At 56.3% G+C, this 20,648-nt stretch overlaps 2 protein-coding genes across 4 annotated transcripts; one reads left to right on the top strand and one right to left on the bottom strand.

The window, feature by feature from the left end:
• The first annotated feature begins 1,635 nt into the window (after positions 1-1,635).
• Zdhhc8 (zDHHC palmitoyltransferase 8) lies at positions 1,636-17,347 on the top strand. 3 transcript variants are annotated; one of them, XM_076855895.1, is made up of 11 exons: positions 1,636-1,850; positions 8,924-9,045; positions 9,210-9,367; positions 9,459-9,631; positions 9,860-9,962; positions 10,306-10,397; positions 10,564-10,705; positions 10,914-11,034; positions 11,106-11,215; positions 12,440-13,440; positions 16,381-17,347. In XM_076855895.1, exons 1-11 carry the CDS (start codon positions 1,747-1,749, stop codon positions 16,589-16,591), a joined length of 2,337 nt encoding a protein of 778 aa, XP_076712010.1. In that variant the 5' UTR covers positions 1,636-1,746; the 3' UTR covers positions 16,592-17,347. The 3 variants fall into 3 exon arrangements, with proteins under 3 accessions (XP_076712010.1, XP_076711948.1, XP_076711889.1); XM_076855833.1 differs by having other exon boundaries at positions 13,256-13,440; positions 14,694-16,419; XM_076855774.1 differs by having other exon boundaries at positions 14,694-16,419.
• A 653-nt stretch (positions 17,348-18,000) lies between these two features.
• Positions 18,001-20,289, bottom strand: Ccdc188 (coiled-coil domain containing 188). Its single transcript, XM_076866932.1, has 9 exons — positions 19,756-20,289; positions 19,499-19,606; positions 19,285-19,389; positions 19,158-19,214; positions 19,005-19,064; positions 18,827-18,891; positions 18,634-18,691; positions 18,271-18,320; positions 18,001-18,187 (listed from the first exon to the last, which is right to left on the bottom strand). The coding sequence occupies exons 1-9, from the start codon at positions 20,287-20,289 to the stop codon at positions 18,001-18,003; spliced, it is 1,224 nt and encodes a 407-aa protein (XP_076723047.1).
• Between the last annotated feature and the right edge of the window lie 359 nt (positions 20,290-20,648).

The raw sequence follows: 20,648 nt of genomic DNA, 5'->3' as shown, positions 1-20,648 counted from the left end.
TTTCTCCCCATGACATGTTTGACATTTTTCTTCAGGGCTCTCCAGCCATGGGGGGAGATGACTGTCCTTGGCACCCTGTATACAGAGTGGGTGTGGAGTCAGACCTGGACCTACAGGGCCTGGTGTGATATAGGTGTGTCACATAAGAAGTTACTGTGAGGTTGGGGCCATTCCTAATGGAGGGCAGGGTCTGAGCTTTCTGTATTCTGAGTACAGAAGGGCAGAAACAGGTAAAGTCATGGGTTGAGTTGCTCTTCTGAGATGTGTTCCTATCCCTGAAGTTCCTTTTGAGACCACCTGAGAACTGGGGTGAGGTGGTATCAGGTCTTTGCTCACCAGTGTGCAGGGATCCCTCTATCTCATTGTAGTCCCCATTAGTGCTGGGAGAACCTTCCCCCTTCCCCTCTACTGGGCCTTCTGGAGTGGAACATCCTGCAGAACAGAAGTTTAGGAGAAATCATTTCTGTTGGATAGCTAGCTGCATTAAGGCCCCTGGTCCTCCTCGGGCCAGATCTTCCCTGAGGAGCTTGTTAGGTGCTTCATAAGACTAACAAGGCAAAGATCCCAGGTTTGAGATAGTGTGACAGGGAGGAGGTAGCTGCTGGGTGCTGGGTCTTGGCTATAGGATGAGGACCCTTCTAGGATCCCCACATTGGGGGGGTGGGCGCTGTAAGAGGTTTCAGAGCAGAAGACACCCGGGGCATTTTGGAGTGGCCAGGAGAGGCCCTTGCTAGAGAGGCAGTAGAACTACGAGGTCTCCACTCAGGCGCTGAGTGTGCTCTGCCAGGGAGTCCAGTGCAGTTGCCCAGACCACTTATACACGTCTCAGACGACCTCATTCTCTAATGCCGGTCCACCTTAAGTGATAACTGCACTGGCACTGGAGGGTGGGATTTCCTGCGGGAGGTGGGCCTGCTCACCGCGCCTATCCCGATCCTGGGCAAGGTGATGGCGCCCCCCTGTGGGGCATCCAGTCTCTGGGAGGAGTCCCAGGGTCTCATGACACTTTTCCAAGCCTGCCACCTGGGCCAGGACGCTCGGTTCAGACCTGAAGAATGGCATGAGGGTTGTGAGATGGGGAAGGTTGATAAACAACACTGATGCCCCTACAGTATCACAAAGTCCACCCCACCCTCGTGACTGCCAGATGGCTCCAGATGAGGGGGCTGTCCCTGCCCAGAAATAGCATGTACCTGTGGCCATCAGCCTGCGCCGGGATGCACATGTGATTAGGGGAAGGAACTATTTAGGAAAGATCTGTGCAAACAGGCCCAGGAGGAAACCTGCACCGGGTAGGACCAGGGTCTCTGGATTTCACGGAGGTTGCCATTCGTCCCGCAAAGTCTGCAGGGTACAACAGCTGCGCTGAGCCCGAAGCAAGGAGTGACCCCGCCCCTCTGAAGGTCTGGGGGATTCGAGGGCCGAGGGCACTTGTGTGGGGCTGCAGGCGGCCGCGAGGAGGCCAACGCACCGCCCCCGCTGGACGCCCCCCCCCACCCCGCGCCCGCCTCCATCCTCGGCAGCCAGGTCCACCTTAAGGGGCGCGCTGACATCAGTGCGCCGCCGCGCCCCGTGGGGTGGGATTTCCTCCTCCTCCTCCTCCTCCTCCTCCGCCGCCGCCGCCGCCGCCGCCGGGTTCTGCGCCGAGTCCAGCCCGCCCGCCCGACCCCGGCCCGACCCCGGCCCGACCCCGGCCGGCTCCGCCCGCCCGGCCCCGGGGAGGGATGCGGCGGCGCGGCGCCCAGGATGCCCCGCAGCCCCGGGACGCGCCTCAAACCCGCCAAGTACATCCCGGTGGCCACGGCCGCCGCGCTGTTGGTCGGCTCCAGCACCCTCTTCTTCGTGTTCACGTGAGTTGGCATTGCGTCCGTGTGCCCGGGTGGCAGTCAGGCCTGACATAGATTCTTGGGAATATAGAGGCAGCTACCGGGCTGGGTAGCTGGGCAGGGCAGGGGGCTGAAATCAGACGGGCTGGGCGGGGCGCGGGCTGTGAGCAAGGCGAGCCCCCACCCTGGCATAAGGGACCGCATCCCGTTCTGGAACAGGTGAGCCACATGTGTGTGAGGACAGTGGTACTAACTGGGCATCTCAGAGTTGTGTCAGGCAGGCCCTGGGTGTGGCAGCATCCCTTCCCTTTCACAAAGCTCAGGAGGGGATGCGGGCTGCCCAGAATTACTAGCCTTCCTTGCAAGCAGCCGTGGGTGCTTCTTGGGTCCCCTCCAGAATGCCACCCCAGGCCAGAGCCAAGTTATTCCCGCGTAGGTGTGGCCTGGTCTGGTTGCCACATGCTTACCCCATAGCTGCTGATGACCCTGGCCTGGTGGGGTCCTCTGCCCTCTGTTGGCCTTCCTCTTTGGAAGCTCTCAGTGGCCATTTGAGTTTGAGTGGCTGGGCTGGGCTGCACTCAGAGATAGATGTTTAAATAGCTCTGCTGTGGGCTTCTCATAGGGGACACTAAGACCTTTGAGGCTAAGCCTCTAGTTATAGGGACAGAATCCCCTTGCTCACAGGGCCTCAGGTGGCTCCAGATTCAACTTCTTCACCTCAGACATGCTGGCTTACAGCCTGGAGTGATCTGCTGACCTCCCTCTGTTGTCCTGGGGTCACCCTAGGGATCTTTCAGGCATGAGGAGGGATTGCTGCAAACCCTTTCCACAAGTCCGAGCCCAGGTGGACAGAGTGATGGCTTCTGAGTGTGAGTGAGCCTGGGATAGGCAGGAGTCAACCTACTGCTCTTTCACCTTTGTAAGAGCTGGGGTGGCAGCCCATGTGCATGGCGAGTCTGAATTGGGTGCTTGAGGAGGCGGGAGAGTACTTACCTGGAGGCTGGGCCTGCAGACTGCCAAGAATATGTTTAAAAAAGGCCTGTGTGGACGGGCTTATTTCTGGCTCTGGAGAGTCAGTGTGTTCTTCTCACTCTGATGCTGCTGACTATGGGGCAGAGAGAGGTGGGTAGTGGGTGAGGTTGGGGACCCATTCCCTGGGGCTTCTGGGAGCATGGATCTCAGCTTGATCTTGGCCTCCCAGGGACTGGGGTGGTGTGTCTGTCTCAGGTCTTATTACCCAAGTGCAATCCAGTGTCTTTTCTCATAACTTAAGGTTCTCTATGGAGAACTTAAAAAATGCAGGGGGGAAAAAAGTTTTAAAGAAGTTAAAATTCATCCTCCAGCTCATGGAGACCACCCATCTCCTCATCCTCAGAGAGCTTATCTGTGCCCTGGCCTCACCTCTATGGCACCCAGGCCACGCAATAGGAGTGCTTGTGAGTCACTCACCTGTGATTTCAGAGTCTATTATGTGCTCTTTCCTGTGAATTGACCCAGCCTAGGCTTTGAGTGCTGAGGCTGCTGCCATTCTGCAGGCTGCTAGTACTTCCTTCCTCTCTTCTCAAAGCTGGAGTTCTAGGGTCATGGACAATGGTGCTTTTGAGGTATCAGGTTCCCTTTGGAGATAGCACTCCAATCTGTGTGTGGCCCACGCTGAACTCAGCTAGTCTGGGAGAACATGCAATATGTGACTCAGTGGCAGGATGGAGACTCAGTGGTGTTATTGGGTCCCATTTGTAGGAACTATCTAGTGAGACTCAATGGCTTCACCTATCCCTTGGCAACCTTGAGGCCAAATTTCCTGGGCTAAATTGGGACTTTAACTTTCCCCAACCTAGCTCTTCTGGAATCCACTAGGTGGCTCAGTTTTTGAGAAGAGGTCTTTGTAGGGTAGGCCATGACAATTCTGATTAGATGGAATACTAGGTAGGTCTGGTGGCCATGCTGAGTGGGTGTCCTTGGAACAGGCTTCAGTGCCTCCTTTGTGGCTTCCTCATATCCGGTAGCTTCCTCATGCCTGGGCCCACTTTGGCTTCAGTGAGGGAATGGTTCCCTACCCTGCTCTCAGGATCTATATAGGGTTTCTATTTTCTTTTTTGCTCCTTGGACTTTACCAGATGGTGAATGGACCCCAGGTCTCCTCTCTGCACTCAGTAATGTGAGTTGCCCCTTTCAGGGTAGATTCTATTTCCATACCAAGTGGGCCATGTTTCTGGTATCATGCAAGATCAGAAGTCTGAGGCCTGGAGGACTAGGGATCCCTTCCCTCAGCCAGCTCACCAAAGGCTGTGGGGCCAGTAGGACATTCAGACATCTTTCCAGGAAAGGCTGAGGTGTGGGAAGGATGCCTGATTGAGAGTGTAACATATTTTGAGGTTGGAGTGTATGTTGTATGGCAGATTCTTAGAGCTCTCCAGGTGGGGTTTGTGTCCTCTGGGCTCCAAAGGACTTCTTACTATAGTGCAACACTAGGCTGGGTCAGGTACTTGGAGGGGTCCAAAAGCTTTCAGGGCAGTCCTCTGCTCTGCCTCTGTTCTGCCTCTCCCCAGAGTCACTTTGCAGAATGACAGGGACACTATGCATGTCAGAGGACTGGGGCTGGGCGGTCTTATCTCTGAGGCATCTGGGTTGGTGTGGCTGGGCCTGAGCCCTCTCCATGTTGGAGACTTAGTCCAAGACAGCAGATGGTCTAGGCCTGGGGGTTAAGGGGCTAGGTAGAAGAAGGGCTGATTGTGCCTTGTGGGGAAGAGCCTGAGGGTGGAAACTCAGTGTGAACTCCCCTGCCAGGACATGATGCATGTCACCAGGGACTTCCCTGCACTCCTGAGCCTGTTTCCCCATCTGTCCAGGTGTCTATAGGGATCAGACAGGTAGGTATAGATGCTTCATGATCCAGAGGCCCTACTTGGAATGACCAGGGCAGGGTGGAGTCCTGGCATTCCATGGGCCAGTACCACTCTCAAATGCAAACTGTTAATGAAGAACCTGATATAAAAGAAAATGTCTGAGTTAAAAATTTCCATTCCACATTTAGCTGTGGCAGACATTCTGCCTGTAAAGTTCCCCATCCCCCTTTATAGGGAGATGCTAGCCTAGGCAGGACTTAAGACCTCCACCCTGGTGGGGCACACTGTAATGACTTGTGTCCTGGCTTATGTCCCTGCTGTTCAGGAGGTAGGGCTGGAACTGGAGGAGTGCTTGGAACCTCAGCTAGGCCCCCTCCTGGTCCTCCATTTGGTCGACAGCATGGCTTGAGTCAACCAGAAGGGGGTCATAGGGAAGTTGTAGGCAGGATTCATGGAAGGCTAAATGCTCTGCCCATGGCCCTGGGGCCTGTGACCTGCCTGTCTCTTTCTGACCCTTCTGCAAACTCAGGTCTTGGGTTATATCCTGCAGGGGAAGAGGGTGAATCCAGCTGGGGTCCCTGGAGCCAGGTAGAGAAGGACCAGCATGGTGCACATGAGTGGGGAATATCCCCGGGGGGCAGAGGATCCTCTCAAGCTTAGTGCTGGCACAAATATGGTTTGAACATTGCTGCCCAGGAGAGCTCACATGTCCTCTTGTTTCCTCCTGTGTCTTTGTGTATCCTTGCATGTTCTTGTATGTCTTCCTGTGTCTTCACACATCTTTGCATGTCCTTGAGTGTCCTCATGTGTATTCACATTTGCCCTGTCTCACAGGGGAACAATGGAAAGCCCAGAGAGGCAGAGGGATTTGCCTGAGGCCTACAACAAGGGGCTATTGAGCTGAGGTTGGACAGAGCTGGGTGTAGGAGGAGGAGGGGTGTGTCTTTTCATGTGTGTGTTCATGTGTGCATATGCATATGCTTAGGCCTCTATAATTGAATGTGAGCTCTGCTGGCATTTTTGCATTCATTCACCTGCACACAAGTGTGTGTGCCTGTGCATGTGTATGTTCTTGCATATACATATGTCTTGCTTGTGGATATATTTGTATGTGTTCATGCATATGTGCTTTTTTTTGGGTAAAAGAGTGGTTGTCTGTGTTTATGGGCCTGCATATTTGTGTTTGTGCATGTGTACTTTGGAGCATGTTTGTGTGTGACACATGTATGTGTGTCCACATGTGTGTTCAAGTGTGTGTATGTGCCTGTGCATTCTCTTTGTCTCCTCCACCACTTAGCATGCATGCTTCCTAAGTTCTGGAATCTGCCAGGGCCGAGATGGGTTAGCTAGTGGGCCTGTCCCCCTTAAGTGGGGTCTAGGTTCATGGGTCCCTGCAATAACACCTAGAGGGTGACAGGGAGGACAAGTGCCTGGTCCTGGGCCTGAGTCAAGCCAAGGGGCTGGAGATAATAGGAGAATGGTGGCTTAGGTCTCAGAGAACTTGTGTGTCTCCTTAGTCCTTTCTGATACTCAGCTAAGGCCCCCCACTGGCCCTCCCAGACATTTGGCCAGGTGGTGCCCACACTGGACAGAGGCTACCCAGCATCTCAGTGCAAGCACTGCCCTATTAAGAGCACAAATTTCCAAATGTGGACCTATCATTGCACAGCTGCTGTCCATACCCCTTCCTCCTAGGGAATCTTACTCAAGTCAGCTGTCTAGCCCACCTGCCTTGAGGGGAAGAAATTGAGGCTCAAGGAGGTTCCAGTGGTATAGATTACCTGGCCAGCAGGGAACTCTGGACAGTTGAGGGGTTCAGGCCCTGCCTACACCACGGGTTAGGGCACTCCCAAGACCAGTTCCAATTAGGGCCAAGGAACAAGTTGAAAACCCAGCTCAAATGCACACTGGTCCCAAGGCCTCGGATCCTCAGGTCCTTGTCTATAAAATGTGAGGACAGCAGCTTTCCCCTTCCTCACAGTTGGGAGAATGGGGATGTACCATACAGGATGGGAAACCATGGATACAAGGACAGAGCCCATGACTGGCCTTTTCATGTTTCCTTCCACCCTGGGGACCTGCCTGCTGCCTCTCCCCTACATCTATTCATCCATCTACCTCATCTTCAGCCTGCCCCTGGACTCTTTGGTCTCTTCCTTTTCCAGGGCAGGCCAGCTCCACATGTTTTACAAGGGCTAAATGACATACTATCACTGTCTTGATTTTTGTTGTTGTTGGTACTAGGGATTGAACCTAGGGGTGTTCTACCACTGAGCCACATCTCTATCCCTTTTTTATTTTTATTTTGAGCCAGATTCTCACTAAGTTGCCCCAGCTGATCTCAAACTTTCAATCTTCCTGCCTCAGCCTTTCAAGTCTCTGGGATTTCAGGCATGCACCACCATGCCTAGTGTTGTTTTGTATTTCTTAATAACTTTTTAATAAGGCATCCATATTTTCATTTCACAGTGATTATGTAGTTAGCCCTTCCAAGAAAGTTCTGTAGGGATCTTGTTTGTGCCATCCAAGGGGGTACCTTACCTCTCCCTGGGCTGGACTGGTTCTCTCAGTGTGTCTCCCCTGTTTGGCATCAGTTGGGGTATATGCCTTCCACCATGCCAGGCTGGCCATGCCTTAGGCCCTCACTGTCTCCTTGCTGAACAGCATTAGGTTGGTGGTCAAAGACATGTGTTAAGTGCCATCCGTATACCAGGCAGGGATGGGGAATATGAAAAGAAGGTGTACACGGGGTCTGCATCCCAGACCACCAGGGTAGGGGTGAGAGGCAGATTTTCCTGGCAGAGAGACCCTTGCACTGCAGATTATGTACACACACTGTGTCCATGCTGGCTGTGGAGAAAGGGAAGGGGTAACTGTCAGCTCTTGGCCCTGTGGAGGACACTGCCGTGGGAAGCAGAATCTTTAAATAGCCTCTTGCTTTCCACTAAAAATAGTTCTGCTGCCATGGAGGTGGTTGTTGGGGCGGCAGAGCTGGCTCCTGGCCAAGGCAGGCGTGGGTGCACTAGCGTGGCTGATGTGAGCTGGGGTGGTGGGCAGGGCTGTGGGCCCTATTTGTCTTGCTGGCAGCCACCATTGCTACATCCCTATAGTTAGGACTACGGTGGGGGAATCCCCACTGGCCCCTGACTCCAGAAAGGGCTCAAGTGCAGGATGGGGAGGGGAGTGTGTATCCCCTGTGTACCTGACCACTTGTCACAACAGCTGGGTGCAGGGGAAGCAGCAGAAAAACAATATGAGGGTCCAGGTGCTTTTTAGGACCTGAGAGGTGGCACTCAGGAACTTGCTGCAGGGTCAGGGTCAGGGGAGTTGAGGACCAGTGGGTATCCATGGAAGGGACTCTGGGCAGGCTCCTTGAGGATTGGAGCAGGTTCTCTTTAGGGAGATGTGCAAAACCCTTTCAAGGAGGCTGCAGAGAACTAAGTGTCCTGGAAGGCTTCCTGGAAAAGTGGAAAGACTTGGAGCTAAGTGCTGCAGGGTGGTGAGAGGTGGGAAGGGGTAGGGGCCTTGTGCTTTTCCAGTGTTTCGAAGTGTTCTGCATTGTTATCTGGGGAGCAAGGTGACAAACTGAGAAGAGGCTGCCAGTGGTGAGGGATGGGTTGCTATGCCCCTCAGGGAAGAGCAGGGAGACTGTCCCTCCATATATGACTCATGTTTGTGGTTTTCATTACTCCAGAGTCTTCCTTGTGAGGGGTCCCTGCCAGCCTGGGGACAGGTTTAGGTGAGGCCTGAACTGACTGGAGCCACCCAGGCAGGTTACTGGCCTCTATACATCATAGCACATGAGTGTTGTCTCATTTTTTGTCTTGGTGTTCACTTCCTTTCTGTGTCACCCCAGGGAAGGGGAGCCAAGAAAAGTTGTGCCTGGGGTAAAAGGATGTTTGTAGTTTGGCTCTGGGCCACCCATCCTTAATGATGTAACCCCAGTCAAATGGGCCTCTCTGAGCCTCATTTCCCTCAACTGTGAGTTACGCTCCAGACAGCTACCCTGGGGTGTTGCCAGGTTGGAACTGGCATGGCGGGAGGACTACACACTGTACACAGTGTACAACAGCATCTGGTGGTTGAGCCAAGGAACAAAGGGCTGATGGGCAGGGGTCTCCCAGTAGGTCTGCAGCTGGTGGCCTGATGGGTCCAAACCGCACAAATCAAATTTCCACGTCTTATGGATCTGCCCTTTGCCTTTATACTGTATCCTACATACTTAGCTCTCTTCCTGGCTTTCCATTGCAGGTGCCCATGGTTGACGAGAGCCGTGTCCCCAGCTGTTCCTGTCTACAATGGCATCATCTTCCTTTTTGTCCTGGCCAATTTCAGCATGGCTACCTTCATGGACCCTGGTGTCTTCCCCCGAGGTAGGGCTCTGCGTTAAGGCAGCTTGTCTGCTCATTTTCAATGAAGTATGAGGGGCTGAATTGAGGGACTTAGTGGTTCCCTGTAGATAGGCTGGGCAGGGGCTTTCCTGATAGGGAAGTCACTTTCCTGTTCCCTGCCACTCTGTCCATCTCCTGATCTGCAGCGGACGAGGACGAAGACAAAGAGGACGACTTCCGGGCCCCACTTTACAAGAATGTGGATGTGCGGGGCATCCAGGTCCGCATGAAATGGTGTGCCACATGCCACTTCTACCGCCCACCACGCTGCTCACATTGCAGTGTCTGTGACAACTGTGTCGAGGTGACTATCCCATTGCTCTGTGCTTCCCCCAACCAGGCCTTGCACCTAATCTTCACCCCCCTATGTGCCCTGATGCACTGCCTCTGCCTAGGACTTTGACCACCACTGCCCTTGGGTCAACAATTGCATTGGGCGCCGGAACTACCGCTACTTCTTCCTGTTCCTGCTGTCACTCAGTGCACACATGGTGGGCGTCGTGGCCTTTGGCCTGGTCTACGTGCTGAACCATGCCGAGGGGTTGGGAGCTGCCCACACCACCATCACGTATCCTTGATCCTTGAGTGCCCCTCCCAAAGGCAGTGTAGTCCAGGGATGTGTGTCACAGGGGAAATTGAGAACCAGAGGGGTTGATCAGCTGCCTAGGGGACCCAGTGGGTGAGTTGTTATTCTTAAGTGGGCAGAGGAGGATATTTGGACACAGGCACCTGCTCAGTGCCACTCTGATGGGGTCCACCCTGTCCTTGCCTGCAGCCATTGACCTTAACCAGTCAGCATGGCTGTCATGTGTGTGGCTGGACTCTTCTTCATTCCTGTCATCGGCCTCACTGGTTTCCACGTGGTGCTGGTTACTCGAGGGCGCACCACTAATGAGCAGGTGCAGATCTCACTGGAGCAGGGCCTTGGAAACCCTTGTGTGAGGTGTCTTGTGCAACTTTGGTGGGAGGGGTCGCAGGTGTGAGGCTGTGCCTACCTGTCCCCCTGCATGCCCCATGCCTGTGGACACTGCAGTCACCAGCAACTGATGGCCTGTATATTCTACAACTCCCTATAGGGATATGCTGGGATGGCCTGGGTGAGGGTCACCCCTGGGCTGACTGCTCAAGCTGCTTTCCACAATCACCACTTCTGAGGAACTCCAGTTTCCCCTGCCTATCCCTCTGCCTACCCTGGCCTGTACCCTGGGTGGCCAGGCTGGCTGAGGGGTCCCGTGTCCACAGGTGACTGGGAAGTTTCGCGGGGGTGTGAACCCCTTCACCCGAGGCTGCTATGGGAACGTGGAGCACGTGCTATGCAGCCCCTTGGCACCCCGGTGAGGCCCGGCCTGGGCAGGGGGGTGAGGTAGCTTGTGCTGGGTGCAGGGTGGGCAGCCTTGAACCCTTAGCCTGGTATCTTTCTGTACTTTCCAGGTGGGGTTGGTCCTGCCTTGTGTTCATAGCCAGGTTGTTTGGCTGCTGATTCCTCTGTTCCTGGTGCAGGTACATGGTGGAATCACCCCGGTTGCCGCTCTCAGTGAGCCTGAAGCCACCTTTCCTTCGGCCTGAACTCCTGGAGAGAGCTGCACCGCTCAAGGTCAAGCTTAGTGACAATGGGCTGAAGGCAGGACTGGGCCGCAGCAAGGTGGGGGCCTGGGCTGGGAAGGAAGAGGGGATGGGAATCAGACCCTTAGAGTGAGAAAACAGGCATGTTGGAAGGGGGCCCAGAAGAGGTGGAAGGAGGAGGAATTGGGAGAATTCTGGGGAAGGGTCCCACCACTCCAGGAAGGAATCCTCAGTTAAGTCCTACCCCCTATCCAAGCCCCACATACCACTGAGCCCATCCCTCCCAGTCTAAGGGCAGTCTGGACCGGCTGGATGAAAAGCCACTGGATCTGGGGCCACCACTGCCCCCCAAGATAGAGGCCAGCACCTTTGGAGGTGACCTGAAGACCCCACGGCCTGGCAGTGCTGGTGAGGTTGGACAGCCAAATTGGGGGAGGGACATGGACTGACCCCAGTCTGACAGTGGTCCCTTTCCCCAGAGAGTGCCCTGTCAGTGCAGAGGACCAGTCCCCCGACACCTGCCATGTACAAATTCCGGCCAGCCTTCCCCACGGGTCCCAAGGCGCCATTCTGTGGTCCTAGCGAGCAGGTGAGGAGACCAGGCCATGCTTCCAGAGAGTCCCCACTCACAGAGGGCCATGTGCATGCCAGTGGGACCTTACCCGGTTGAAACCCTGAACTGGGGTCAATTGGAGGGGTACAGGGTGAGATATTCTGGGAGGGCTGATTCTAGTGGTCCTAAGACTGGAATCTCTATCTCTTGGCTGGCATTGCCCTTAGGCCAGATGAGAGGCTGCCCCCAGAAGCAGTGTGTGCCAGGATGACTTGGAGTTTCACCATTAGTGAAACTTAAGGCCCATGGGAAGCCTTCAGAAGAACTTGAGATTTCTTTGAGAAAACCCATTTATTTTCTCCAAGTTCAGTACTCTGCTGTCCAGCTTTCAGAATAACCCAGAGCCCTGAGTGTTCCCAGGGCTGCCATCCCTCCTTGAGGTCTAGCCTTAGAGACAGGCCTGAGTCCAGGCCCCATTCATCTAGACCAGCTTCATCCCTTAGGATTCACATCTTGTTCCACCTCCATTTTAGGGATTGATAGATGGGGCAGTGAGTCTGGGCTTTCCTAGATGAGGGTCCATTTCTGATGGGTATGCAGTGACCCTGTCCACCTGGAGGATGGTCAGCCCTGGTTGCTAATGGGGGTATTCTAGGTTCATTCCCTGCTTTACTTCTATCCCAGGACTGACCTGGATCCTTCAGCCTACTGAAGGTTCAGTCTAGTTGGCTAAGTGCACCAAGGCCATATTTCACCATCATCACCTTTAGGATTTGAGGTTCCTTGGGCTACTCTTCAGCCTAAGTCAGCTGCCCCACAGAGACTGAAAGAGACCCCTCTTTTCTGTGGCCATGGCTGCCCTGAGAAGGTAGACTCCCTGGCTGGGTAGACTCTGAGGGCACTACTCTGGCCTAGAGTTGTGGAGTTCCCGCTTCTTTGCTGCCTAGAGTCAGTGTTAACCTGGGTGTTGCCCATGCAGCCCTTTCTCACCTGGGGCTGGTGGGCAGTGGCAGGCCCCACATAGTCTTCCCTCTGAGGCCTCTGTCCTGGCTCCATTCTGTCCCAAATTCCTTCCATGGTTGGCATGAGAGAGGTGGGCATAGTCAGAAAATAGGGAGCATCTTCTACTATGTGTTGGTGGCATCTGCCATGGCCTATGTCACCAGCATTACAGTCTACATTACATGGGCACAGAGCACCTGGTGGCTACAGGCTGGGGGTGTGATTGGGTAGGGGTGAGAGTGCTCTCTTTCTCCATAGGTTCAAGGCCCTGACTCCCTGACTATAGGGGATGACAGCACCCACAGCCTGGACTTTGTGTCTGAGCCCAGCCTGGACCTCCCAGACCATGGGCCCAGTGGCCTGCACTCAACCTACCCACCGTCCCCACCACTCAGTGCCACTGATGCCTTCTCAGGCGCTTTGCGCTCTCTGAGCCTCAAGGCTGCCAGCCGGCGGGGTGGGGACCATGTAGCTCTGCAGCCCCTGCGTTCTGAGGGTGGTCCTCCCACACCCCACCGGGGCATCTTTGCTCCCCATGCATTACCCAACCGAAATGGCAGCCTGTCCTATGATAGCCTGCTTAACCCTGGCTCACCCAGTGGCCACACATGCCCAGCACACCCCTCTGTTGGTGTAGCTGGCTACCGCTCACCCTACCTACACCCTGGGGCAGCAGGTGACACACCACGGCCCCCATCCCGCAGCTTTAGTCCCGTGCTGGGTCCCCGGCCTCGGGAGCCCTCACCAGTACGCTATGACAACCTGTCGAGGACCATCATGGCCTCCATCCAGGAGCGCAAGGACAGGGAGGAGCGTGAGCGGCTGCTACGCTCCCAGGCCGACTCACTCTTTGGTGACTCTGGAGTCTATGACACACCCAGCTCTTACAGCCTGCAGCAGGCCAGTGTGCTGTCTGAGGGTCCTCGTGGCTCTGTGTTGCGCTATGGCTCCAGAGATGACCTTGTGGCTGGGCCTGGCTTTGGTGGTGCCCGCAACCCTGCCTTGCAGACATCACTGTCTTCACTGTCAAGCTCTGTGAGCCGGGCACCACGGACATCCTCCTCCTCCCTGCAGGCCGACCAGGCCAACAACAACGCCCCTGGGCCCCGGCCTGGAAGTGGCTCACACAGGTCGCCTGTGCGTCAGGGTCTACCCTCCCCGCCTGGCACTCCCTGCTCGCCCTCCTACATGGGCCCCAAAGCTGTCGCCTTCATCCATACGGACCTCCCGGAACGGCCACCCTCGCTGGCTGTGCAGAGGTGGGTGTCCAGAGGTGTGGGTGGGTTTCCCAGTGCAGGGCAGCCATCCAACCACCTGCAGGGCCCTTCTTGGCCCAGTACTCAAGGGTTGTCCTGGAGCCCTTTGGTTGCCTGCTGGGATGGGACAAGGAGGGTGGGCCTCATCCTGCCTTGAAGACTTCTCAGTTATCCATGTGAGAGTGGCTCGGTTCTGAGGATGCCCTGGGCATGCTTCATATGTGGGAGCAGGAAGATTTGTACCCTGAGATCAACATGTCACATTCTCCCAGAGCTGGTGCAGGCTCAAAATGTGGAAGGGCAACTGGGCACTGGTGCCTCTTTTTTCTGGAACTAGTACCATATGGCTGCATGGGTTTCCTTTGGGCCATGGGCTCTGACCTTCCTCAGTCTGTTTGGCACTCTTCTGGGCCTGTCTCCATGCATCTCCGGAGGCTGAGACTGGGGGACATCTCCTTAGAGTGAAATGTGCCACCTTGGGCACATAGTCCCTGGAACAGATGGCTATAGGCTTCTGGTGGGTTGGTAATTGGTTCTGCCTCATAGAGCCAGGTCCAAGTAGGAGAGCTGAGCCTTGTTTGGGTCAAGTTCTCATGTTGGGTAGGTCACAGAACTGCTGTAACCAGGTCCTGAGAGCTCAGGCTCAGTTGTTTCAGATAGGCAGATGAGGCCCCAAGAGGAGACTTTTTTATCCAGGCCACTTGGCCACAAAGGAGCTGGGTGCCTAGTCACCAGTGGTCTTGCCCTGAGCAAGGCCTCCCTACCCTACATATGGCCAGGAGCCCATTTACTTTTCTTAGGATCAGGGATGTGGCTGTGGTAAGGCGGGGACAGTAGCTGGGGAAAGGAGGGACTCCTGCCTTTAGGAATGTTTAAGTAGTGAGGTCAGAAACACCATAGTCAGCACTGGCCAGGCCAGGTGGCAGGACAACAGCCATTTTTCTAGAGGGAATGGGGAGCAGACCCGGTGGTGGCTTTCCCAGCTCAGGGCACCATGACATGGGCAGGACCTAGGATTCCAGTTTGATGTCTACCTGCCTGCCCTGTTCTCTGGTCATTGCCAGCTGGGAGGTGTTGAGGCAACCAGGAGGATGATAGCGGTTCTGACATCTGTTTGTCCTTCCTGTGATAGCACAAACCCTCTTTGAGGAAGGGGCCAGGACAGAGGGCTCCAGTCCATGTCTGTGTGTCCTGTCACCCCACCATCCTGTGTTCACCGTGTGTGTATGTATGTGTGTGTGCTTGTTTTAATGCAGAGACCACCCTCAGCTGAAGACCCCCCCAAGTAAGCTTAACGGGCAGTCCCCAGGCTTGACCCGACTGGGGCCTGCTGCAGGTCCTCTGGGACCCTCCGTCAGCCCTGCCCGGCACACGCTGGTTAAGAAGGTTTCCGGCGTGGGTGGGACTACCTACGAGATCTCGGTTTGAGAACTGACCGCCACCCGTCTGCTGTGGTGCCATGGGGACCAGAACCCCATAGTGGCTCTCCCCATCCCCACCGACTTCTCTACCCCAGAGAAAGGAGGCCGCCCAAGCCTGGTGTGGATCAGCAGGAGAGCGCCACGCCTCCACAAGCTTGTCCCTGCACCCTCTGCCTGTCCATCCACTCATCTGCTCATGGGGAAGACAGGATCTTGAGCAGTTTGTGCCAGGCTGCAGGCCCGTGTTTGTCCTTGATGGGGCAGTGAAGGGGACCCAGACTGCCTTCTCCCTTGGCCAAGCTCAACAACATCACTCTGTCATGCTAGTCTCCAACAATCCCATGGGTTTACCTCCTCCCCTTTCAGAGGGTGCCTGGGGCCCTGCCCTCCCAGCTGCTCCTAACATGTTGCCTTTCACTGACCCAGCTGGCAGCTTGTAGCTTGGCAAGGCCGATGCTTCTGCAGTCCTGGTCTACTCTGGGTTTTGACGGATGGATGGACAGCCAGCCAGCCAGCTGTGGCACAGGCCCTAGCTCTGTGCATTTTGTCTTGCCTGGCCAGTGGGCTTGTGTCCCCGTGTCTGCGTGCTGTGCTGCCGTGCCATGTCTGATGTGTTAGTGCTCGGCCGCCGCTGTCCCTTTCATTGAAGCCTTAACTTCTGCTTTATGCTCTTGTGGGAGGCGACGGGGTGGGGTGGGGTGGGGAGAGAAAGTAATGGGAACAGGCACAGGGGTCACACACAACCCCAGGAGGCCAGTGAGACCTGGATCACCCTCCCTGCCAAACTGGAGAATCCCCACCCCAAATCATACGCAGTCCTTGGCTCTAACCCGGCCGGTCCCATGTGGAAAGCACATTGGGGGTGGGGGGGACCAGTGCTTCCCCTGGTGTCAGGGACCTGAGAGTAAGCACATGGCAGCGTCAGCTTGCGTTGTGTCTGTTTTATGTTTTTATATCTACATCTATAATTTTATTAAAAAAAGAAAAAGAGTCATTTTGATCCTTTACTTGGGCAAGGTCAGGGCTGTGGGTGCAGGGGCCCCAGGGGGAAGGGAAGGACTTCAGGAGAGAGGGTAGCTGATTGGCTCAGGGTAGTACATTCTTTGTGTGCATTTCTGCTGATGAAACTGAGTCAGGAGAGAACTGGTAAGCATGAGGTATCGTTCTGGGGAAAAGCTGGGACTGCATCTGTCCCAGGAGCCTCCAGGAACTAAGGGCTTGAGGGAATTGGAATGGGGTGCACAGTGGGGCCACTTGCTGGCTTGGATAAAGGTTAAACTTCAAGGCACTCACTTTTGACTGCCATATGCTAGAGATGGGATTGGGGAGTTCCAGGAATCAAAGCTTTTCAGGGCTGGCATAGCCTGGCAGGGACTGAGGGGACTGGGGCAGACCCAGTGTAGGAACAATGGGGAGGCTCAGGGACCCAAAGGGAGGTTCCCTGAGCCTTGGACCCCACAGCTTTGCCCTAAGCTGACCTCCACCCTTTCTGCTTCTCTCTCACGGATGCCGTGGCCCACAGGGGGCGAATAGGCACCTGTAGCCGTGGATGGGGGCAGCGTGGCCAGCCCAGGGGGACCCCTGGCCTGCACCTGTGCCATCTTGGCCTCCCTGAGGACCGCCCTCCACTGCGGGCCCCCTGGAGCCAGGCTGCTGGGGCACCCCCTCGTGGGACCATGTGCCGCCTACACTCGGCAGCCTCCAGCCTTTTCCCCAGCCTCTCGGGACCCTAGTGGGATGCAAGTGGGCAGTTCTGGGGCCCTGGACAGCCCAACTGGAGAAGCAGGAAGCCAGGCTGCCATGGACCCTGGGGTGGGGCTGGGTGTGGACTGTGGGTCCTGTCTCTACCAGCTACATCTTGACTGACTCAAGACTGCCAGGGCCTGTGACCCTGTGTCCAGGTGACCTCAGGAAGTCCTCCACCTGCTGCAGGGGGTCCAGTACCCCATTGAGGGTGGCCCTGGAGTTGCTGTGACCAGCATGACATTCACCCCAGCCTCCCTGTCCTACCAAGCACTTTAGACTAAGCCACTTCCTCCTGGGGAGCCTGGGCCTCTGTGGGTTGGGCTGGGGAGGGGGTCTCAGGTTTTCCCTGCCAGTTACTACAGTCCCTCTACCCTGCCTCCAGAACATAAACAGATGCCTTAATTTCCTAGAGCCACCAGCCTGGTGAGCCCTGGGATCCCAGCCCATCCAGCTGGGCCCCTTGCCTGCCCACCGGATTTCCATCAGTATCTCTGCATCAGTATCTCTGCTCTGGCTCCACCTGGTCTGTCTGCATCCAGGGATGAGTGATCCATGGTCCACAGTCCTGCAATCTCTGAGCCTGCTGGACCTGGTTGTCCTCCAGAGGCAGAGCAGGATGACCCTCCTGTGCAGGGTCCTTGTCCCAGGATCCACCCTGGGCACTGGCTCTATTCTCCCATTTTGGGACAAGAAAGCCACAAAGCTATTCTCTATTGTTCTAAGGGATACTTCCTCCATTTAAATTCCCCCAATAAAATTTTTGGTGTTTACCTCCATGGCTCTGTCCACCAATGTGGTTCCCCTGTCTGAGCCTTGGGCAGTGCCAGGAAGCTGGACTGGGTTGAAGAGTGGAGTGGGGTGGTAGGAGGGGAATGGTGGGTAATGGGAACACTACGAGGTCAGTGAGTCAGCAGACTCAGGGATCCAAGCATGACCTCTGAGGTACCTGGGAGGGCTTGAACCATGGACCCCTGGTTCTCACTGTGCAGATACCTTTCAGGGGAAACCATCATGGTTGGGGTGGAGGGCAGCAATATGGGACATGGGAGTCAACACTGATGCTTGGGGTTGAGGCAGGGATCCTGTCCTGAAGAACCTCTCCCTGCCACTGCCAGATTGACAGGGCTCCTTGGGATAGGTTGCTTTAGGAAGCACCAAAATGCCCCTTCCACACTGTTTCCATGGAAACAAGCTCACACACCAAGCATGTCACGACTATATGTCCGGCCGCAGGCCCAGCCCTCAGGACAGACCCTGCCTCCACCCTTCTCCGCAGCTCCTGGCAGGGACGGTGTGCAGCAGTGCTGTGGCCAGGGGCTGACGGGGCCAGTGGGCACCCAGGGCAGTGCCGGTGGCCGCCTGGCCTCCTCCTCGCTGGGGCCGCTGGGCCTCCGGCCTAGAAGGGCAGGAAGTCGTCCACCTCGAGGCGCAGGAAGGGGCCCAGTAGGGCCCGGAGCTTCCAGACGGCGGCTCGGCTCATCAGGGGCGGCACTAGCCCCTCGAAGGGTGCGGGGTCCACCACGTACACGTAGGCAGCGGTGCAGGCCAGCAGGGCGCCCAGTAGCAGCCTCAGGGCCAGCAGCCTGCGGGCGGTGGTGGTCAGGGGCAGGGGGTGCCCACAGGGACGTTCCCAGGGGGACTGGGCTCTGCCTGCAAAGTGACCTACCAGAGCTGGCCCTTGAGGCCCTCGGAACATTCCAGCTGTGGCCTCCCTTTCTGTTGGGGAGGGGGCTGGGTCAGAGCCTGCCTTGAGAGCTATGGCAGAGGGTGGGGGTCCCTGACTCTGGAGGACCCACAATAGACAGGGATTTCAATACAGTCAACCCAGTTGTGCCCCTGCCCCATCCCTCCTGCAGGGGCCACCTTCTGCAACTACTTTCCAGGATGACTCTGGTCACCTGGTTCCTCAGGAGGATCCCACCTTGGGGCCTGCTGTCTAGATCCCATTTCTCCACCTCCCCCCCCCCCCCAGAAGTACCCCTGGGCCAGGTATCCAAACTGGAAGAGTGGCCTGGGGTGGGGAGCTCACCTCCGTGCACTCCATCTGTTGCTCCTTCCTGGCCTGGGTGCGGCACTGGGCCCGCTCCCTGGGGGGCCGCACTGTCAGGAACATGTGCCCCTCACCCCATACTTGTGCCACCCCCTACTGTGGAACTGGGGGATCAAACATTGATCCACCCCATCCCGACCTGGTTCAGTCAGGCCCTGGTCCCCTACGTCACCCCAGAATCTCCAGCTGAATGTCCTCCATCTGCTCTAGCACGCCCCGGATGTCCTTCTTGAGGTTCTGGGGGACAGAAGAGGTAAGACAGATCTTCCACCCCTGACTACCTGGCTGCCCTACCCTGCCTCTCACCACCACCTAATTCCTGCCCTGCCCTCATCCTTCTGGGGACTTACCAGGAGCCCAGTGGCCTGGTTGTTCAGAGCCATGTGTACCTCGGCCACACCGTCCCATACCTGGGAACAGGAAAGTCTGTGTTATGTTCAAGGAACAGGATCTACCAGTGGGGATCCCCTCATACCCTCTCCCACCCTGGTCTGGGTGAGCACCTCAGTGATGGCCATCTTCTTCCTCTCAAAGGACAGTCGTATTTGTTGTAGCTCGTTCTGGATGAGGAGAGACAGTATGGGCACGGGAATCCCCTCTCTGGGCCCAGGTCCCTACTGCCAAGCCCACCTGAGACTGCCGAACGAAGGCCTCCTCCCCCTGGCACAGCTCCCGCCGTAGCAGCTGAACAGGTGTCCTGTCCTCCAGGGGCCGGGTGCTGGCTGATTCAGGGGACTATGGGAGAGCCTCTAGATCAGCCCAAGGCTGTGGGCAATGTCTGCAGCCCTGGGCAGCCGGGGGAATGCTGCTGTGCAGGGTCACAGGGCTGCACACTTGTTCTCACCCAGGCCAAGGCTGTGCAACTTGAGTGCTCTGGACACAGGGGCAGGAACTGCTGTCCTGGACCCAGGAGGACCCCCAGCTGCTCCCGAAGGTCCTGGTTCTGCCTTTTCTGGAGTTGGGAGACAGAGATGGGGTCATCTATCATGACTGCTTTTCAAGTGGGAAACTGAGGCAGGGTCTGGAGCTTTGAGGTGAGGGTAAAGGCCTGGGCAGCTGGGATCAGCCTGGAACCCATCCAGCTGGTGACTTTGTACTTACCAGGCTGTGGTTCTCCTGCTCCAGCTGGAGAAAGGATTGTTCTGCAGACCCCAGCGGCCTGCTCTGGAGCTGAGAGGGGGCTACTCTGGGTGAGGCTGGGACCCCTCTTCCCAATGGAAGGCTTGGACATGGGCAGGGTCTAGGCCCTGTACAGGGGGATCCCCCCTGCCTGAATGGCCCCTGCTCTTGCCCTTGGTGCAGGGGCCAGCCCCACCCCAGTTCTGCCTCCATTTCTCTTTGTCTTGGCCCTACTGGCTCTCTCACTCTCTGCCACTGCATCTCTCCTTCTTCACTTGAAAGAAAGACCCTGGTTGCCTCACCCCCCACCCTGGGCTCCCTGCCCCCTGACCCCGGGGCTGGAAAAGTCCTCACAGACTCCAGTGAGTGAGTGGAGGGGATGGGAACCAGACAGGGCCACCTTACAAATCCCTGGCAGGGCTGATCCAAGCATCCTCCGTGGCTGCCCGAGGCTGGGGCTGGGGGACACTGGGAGTGGGAGTGGCCACATGGTCCCAGAGTTTTTGGCCCCTCCATCCCTCCCTGTGACCCCTTCCTGACCCCAGGTCCAGGCTCTGGCCTGGCTGACCTGCCACCCTCTTACTGAGGGTACTTTGGGTGTCACTCTGGCTCACAGGTTTGCCTGGGTGACAGTCACAAAGGCCTAGGTACAGCCAGGGAGGTCATAATGGGGGAGCTGGGGCGGGAGCCAGGCCCTGGGGCCCCTCCCACCACAGCACTGCCCTCACTGCCCCTGAGTTCCTATTACCCATGTCCTTCTCTTCGTTTTCTTCCTTCATTCCGTGGAAGTTCCTCAGTGAATATCCCCAGGAAGCTGGTTCAGAAAAATCCTGAGTCCTGGTTGAAACCAAGTTGGTAGAAATGGCCACTGATAT

Source organism: Callospermophilus lateralis, chromosome 1 (assembly GCF_048772815.1).
Source record: "Callospermophilus lateralis isolate mCalLat2 chromosome 1, mCalLat2.hap1, whole genome shotgun sequence".
Lineage (NCBI taxonomy): Eukaryota > Metazoa > Chordata > Mammalia > Rodentia > Sciuridae > Callospermophilus > Callospermophilus lateralis.
This window is presented reverse-complemented; position numbering and strand designations above follow the sequence as displayed.

Bases quoted from the DNA above. Each gene is read 5' to 3' on its own strand.
- Zdhhc8 (XM_076855895.1), top strand. From the start codon at position 1,747: ATGCCCCGCAGCCCCGGGACGCGCCTCAAACCCGCCAAGTACATCCCG. The intron at 10,398-10,563 runs GTGAGGCCCGGC...TTCCTGGTGCAG, and splicing joins TGCAGCCCCTTGGCACCCCG to GTACATGGTGGAATCACCCC. The intron at 11,216-12,439 runs GTGAGGAGACCA...CTTTCTCCATAG, and splicing joins TCTGTGGTCCTAGCGAGCAG to GTTCAAGGCCCTGACTCCCT.
- Ccdc188 (XM_076866932.1), bottom strand. From the start codon at position 20,289: ATGGAGGGGCCAAAAACTCTGGGACCATGTGGCCACTCCCACTCCCAG. The intron at 19,390-19,498 runs GTGAGAACAAGT...GCTCTCCCATAG, and splicing joins GTTGCACAGCCTTGGCCTGG to TCCCCTGAATCAGCCAGCAC. The intron at 18,321-18,633 runs GTGAGCTCCCCA...CCTCCCCAACAG, and splicing joins AACAGATGGAGTGCACGGAG to AAAGGGAGGCCACAGCTGGA.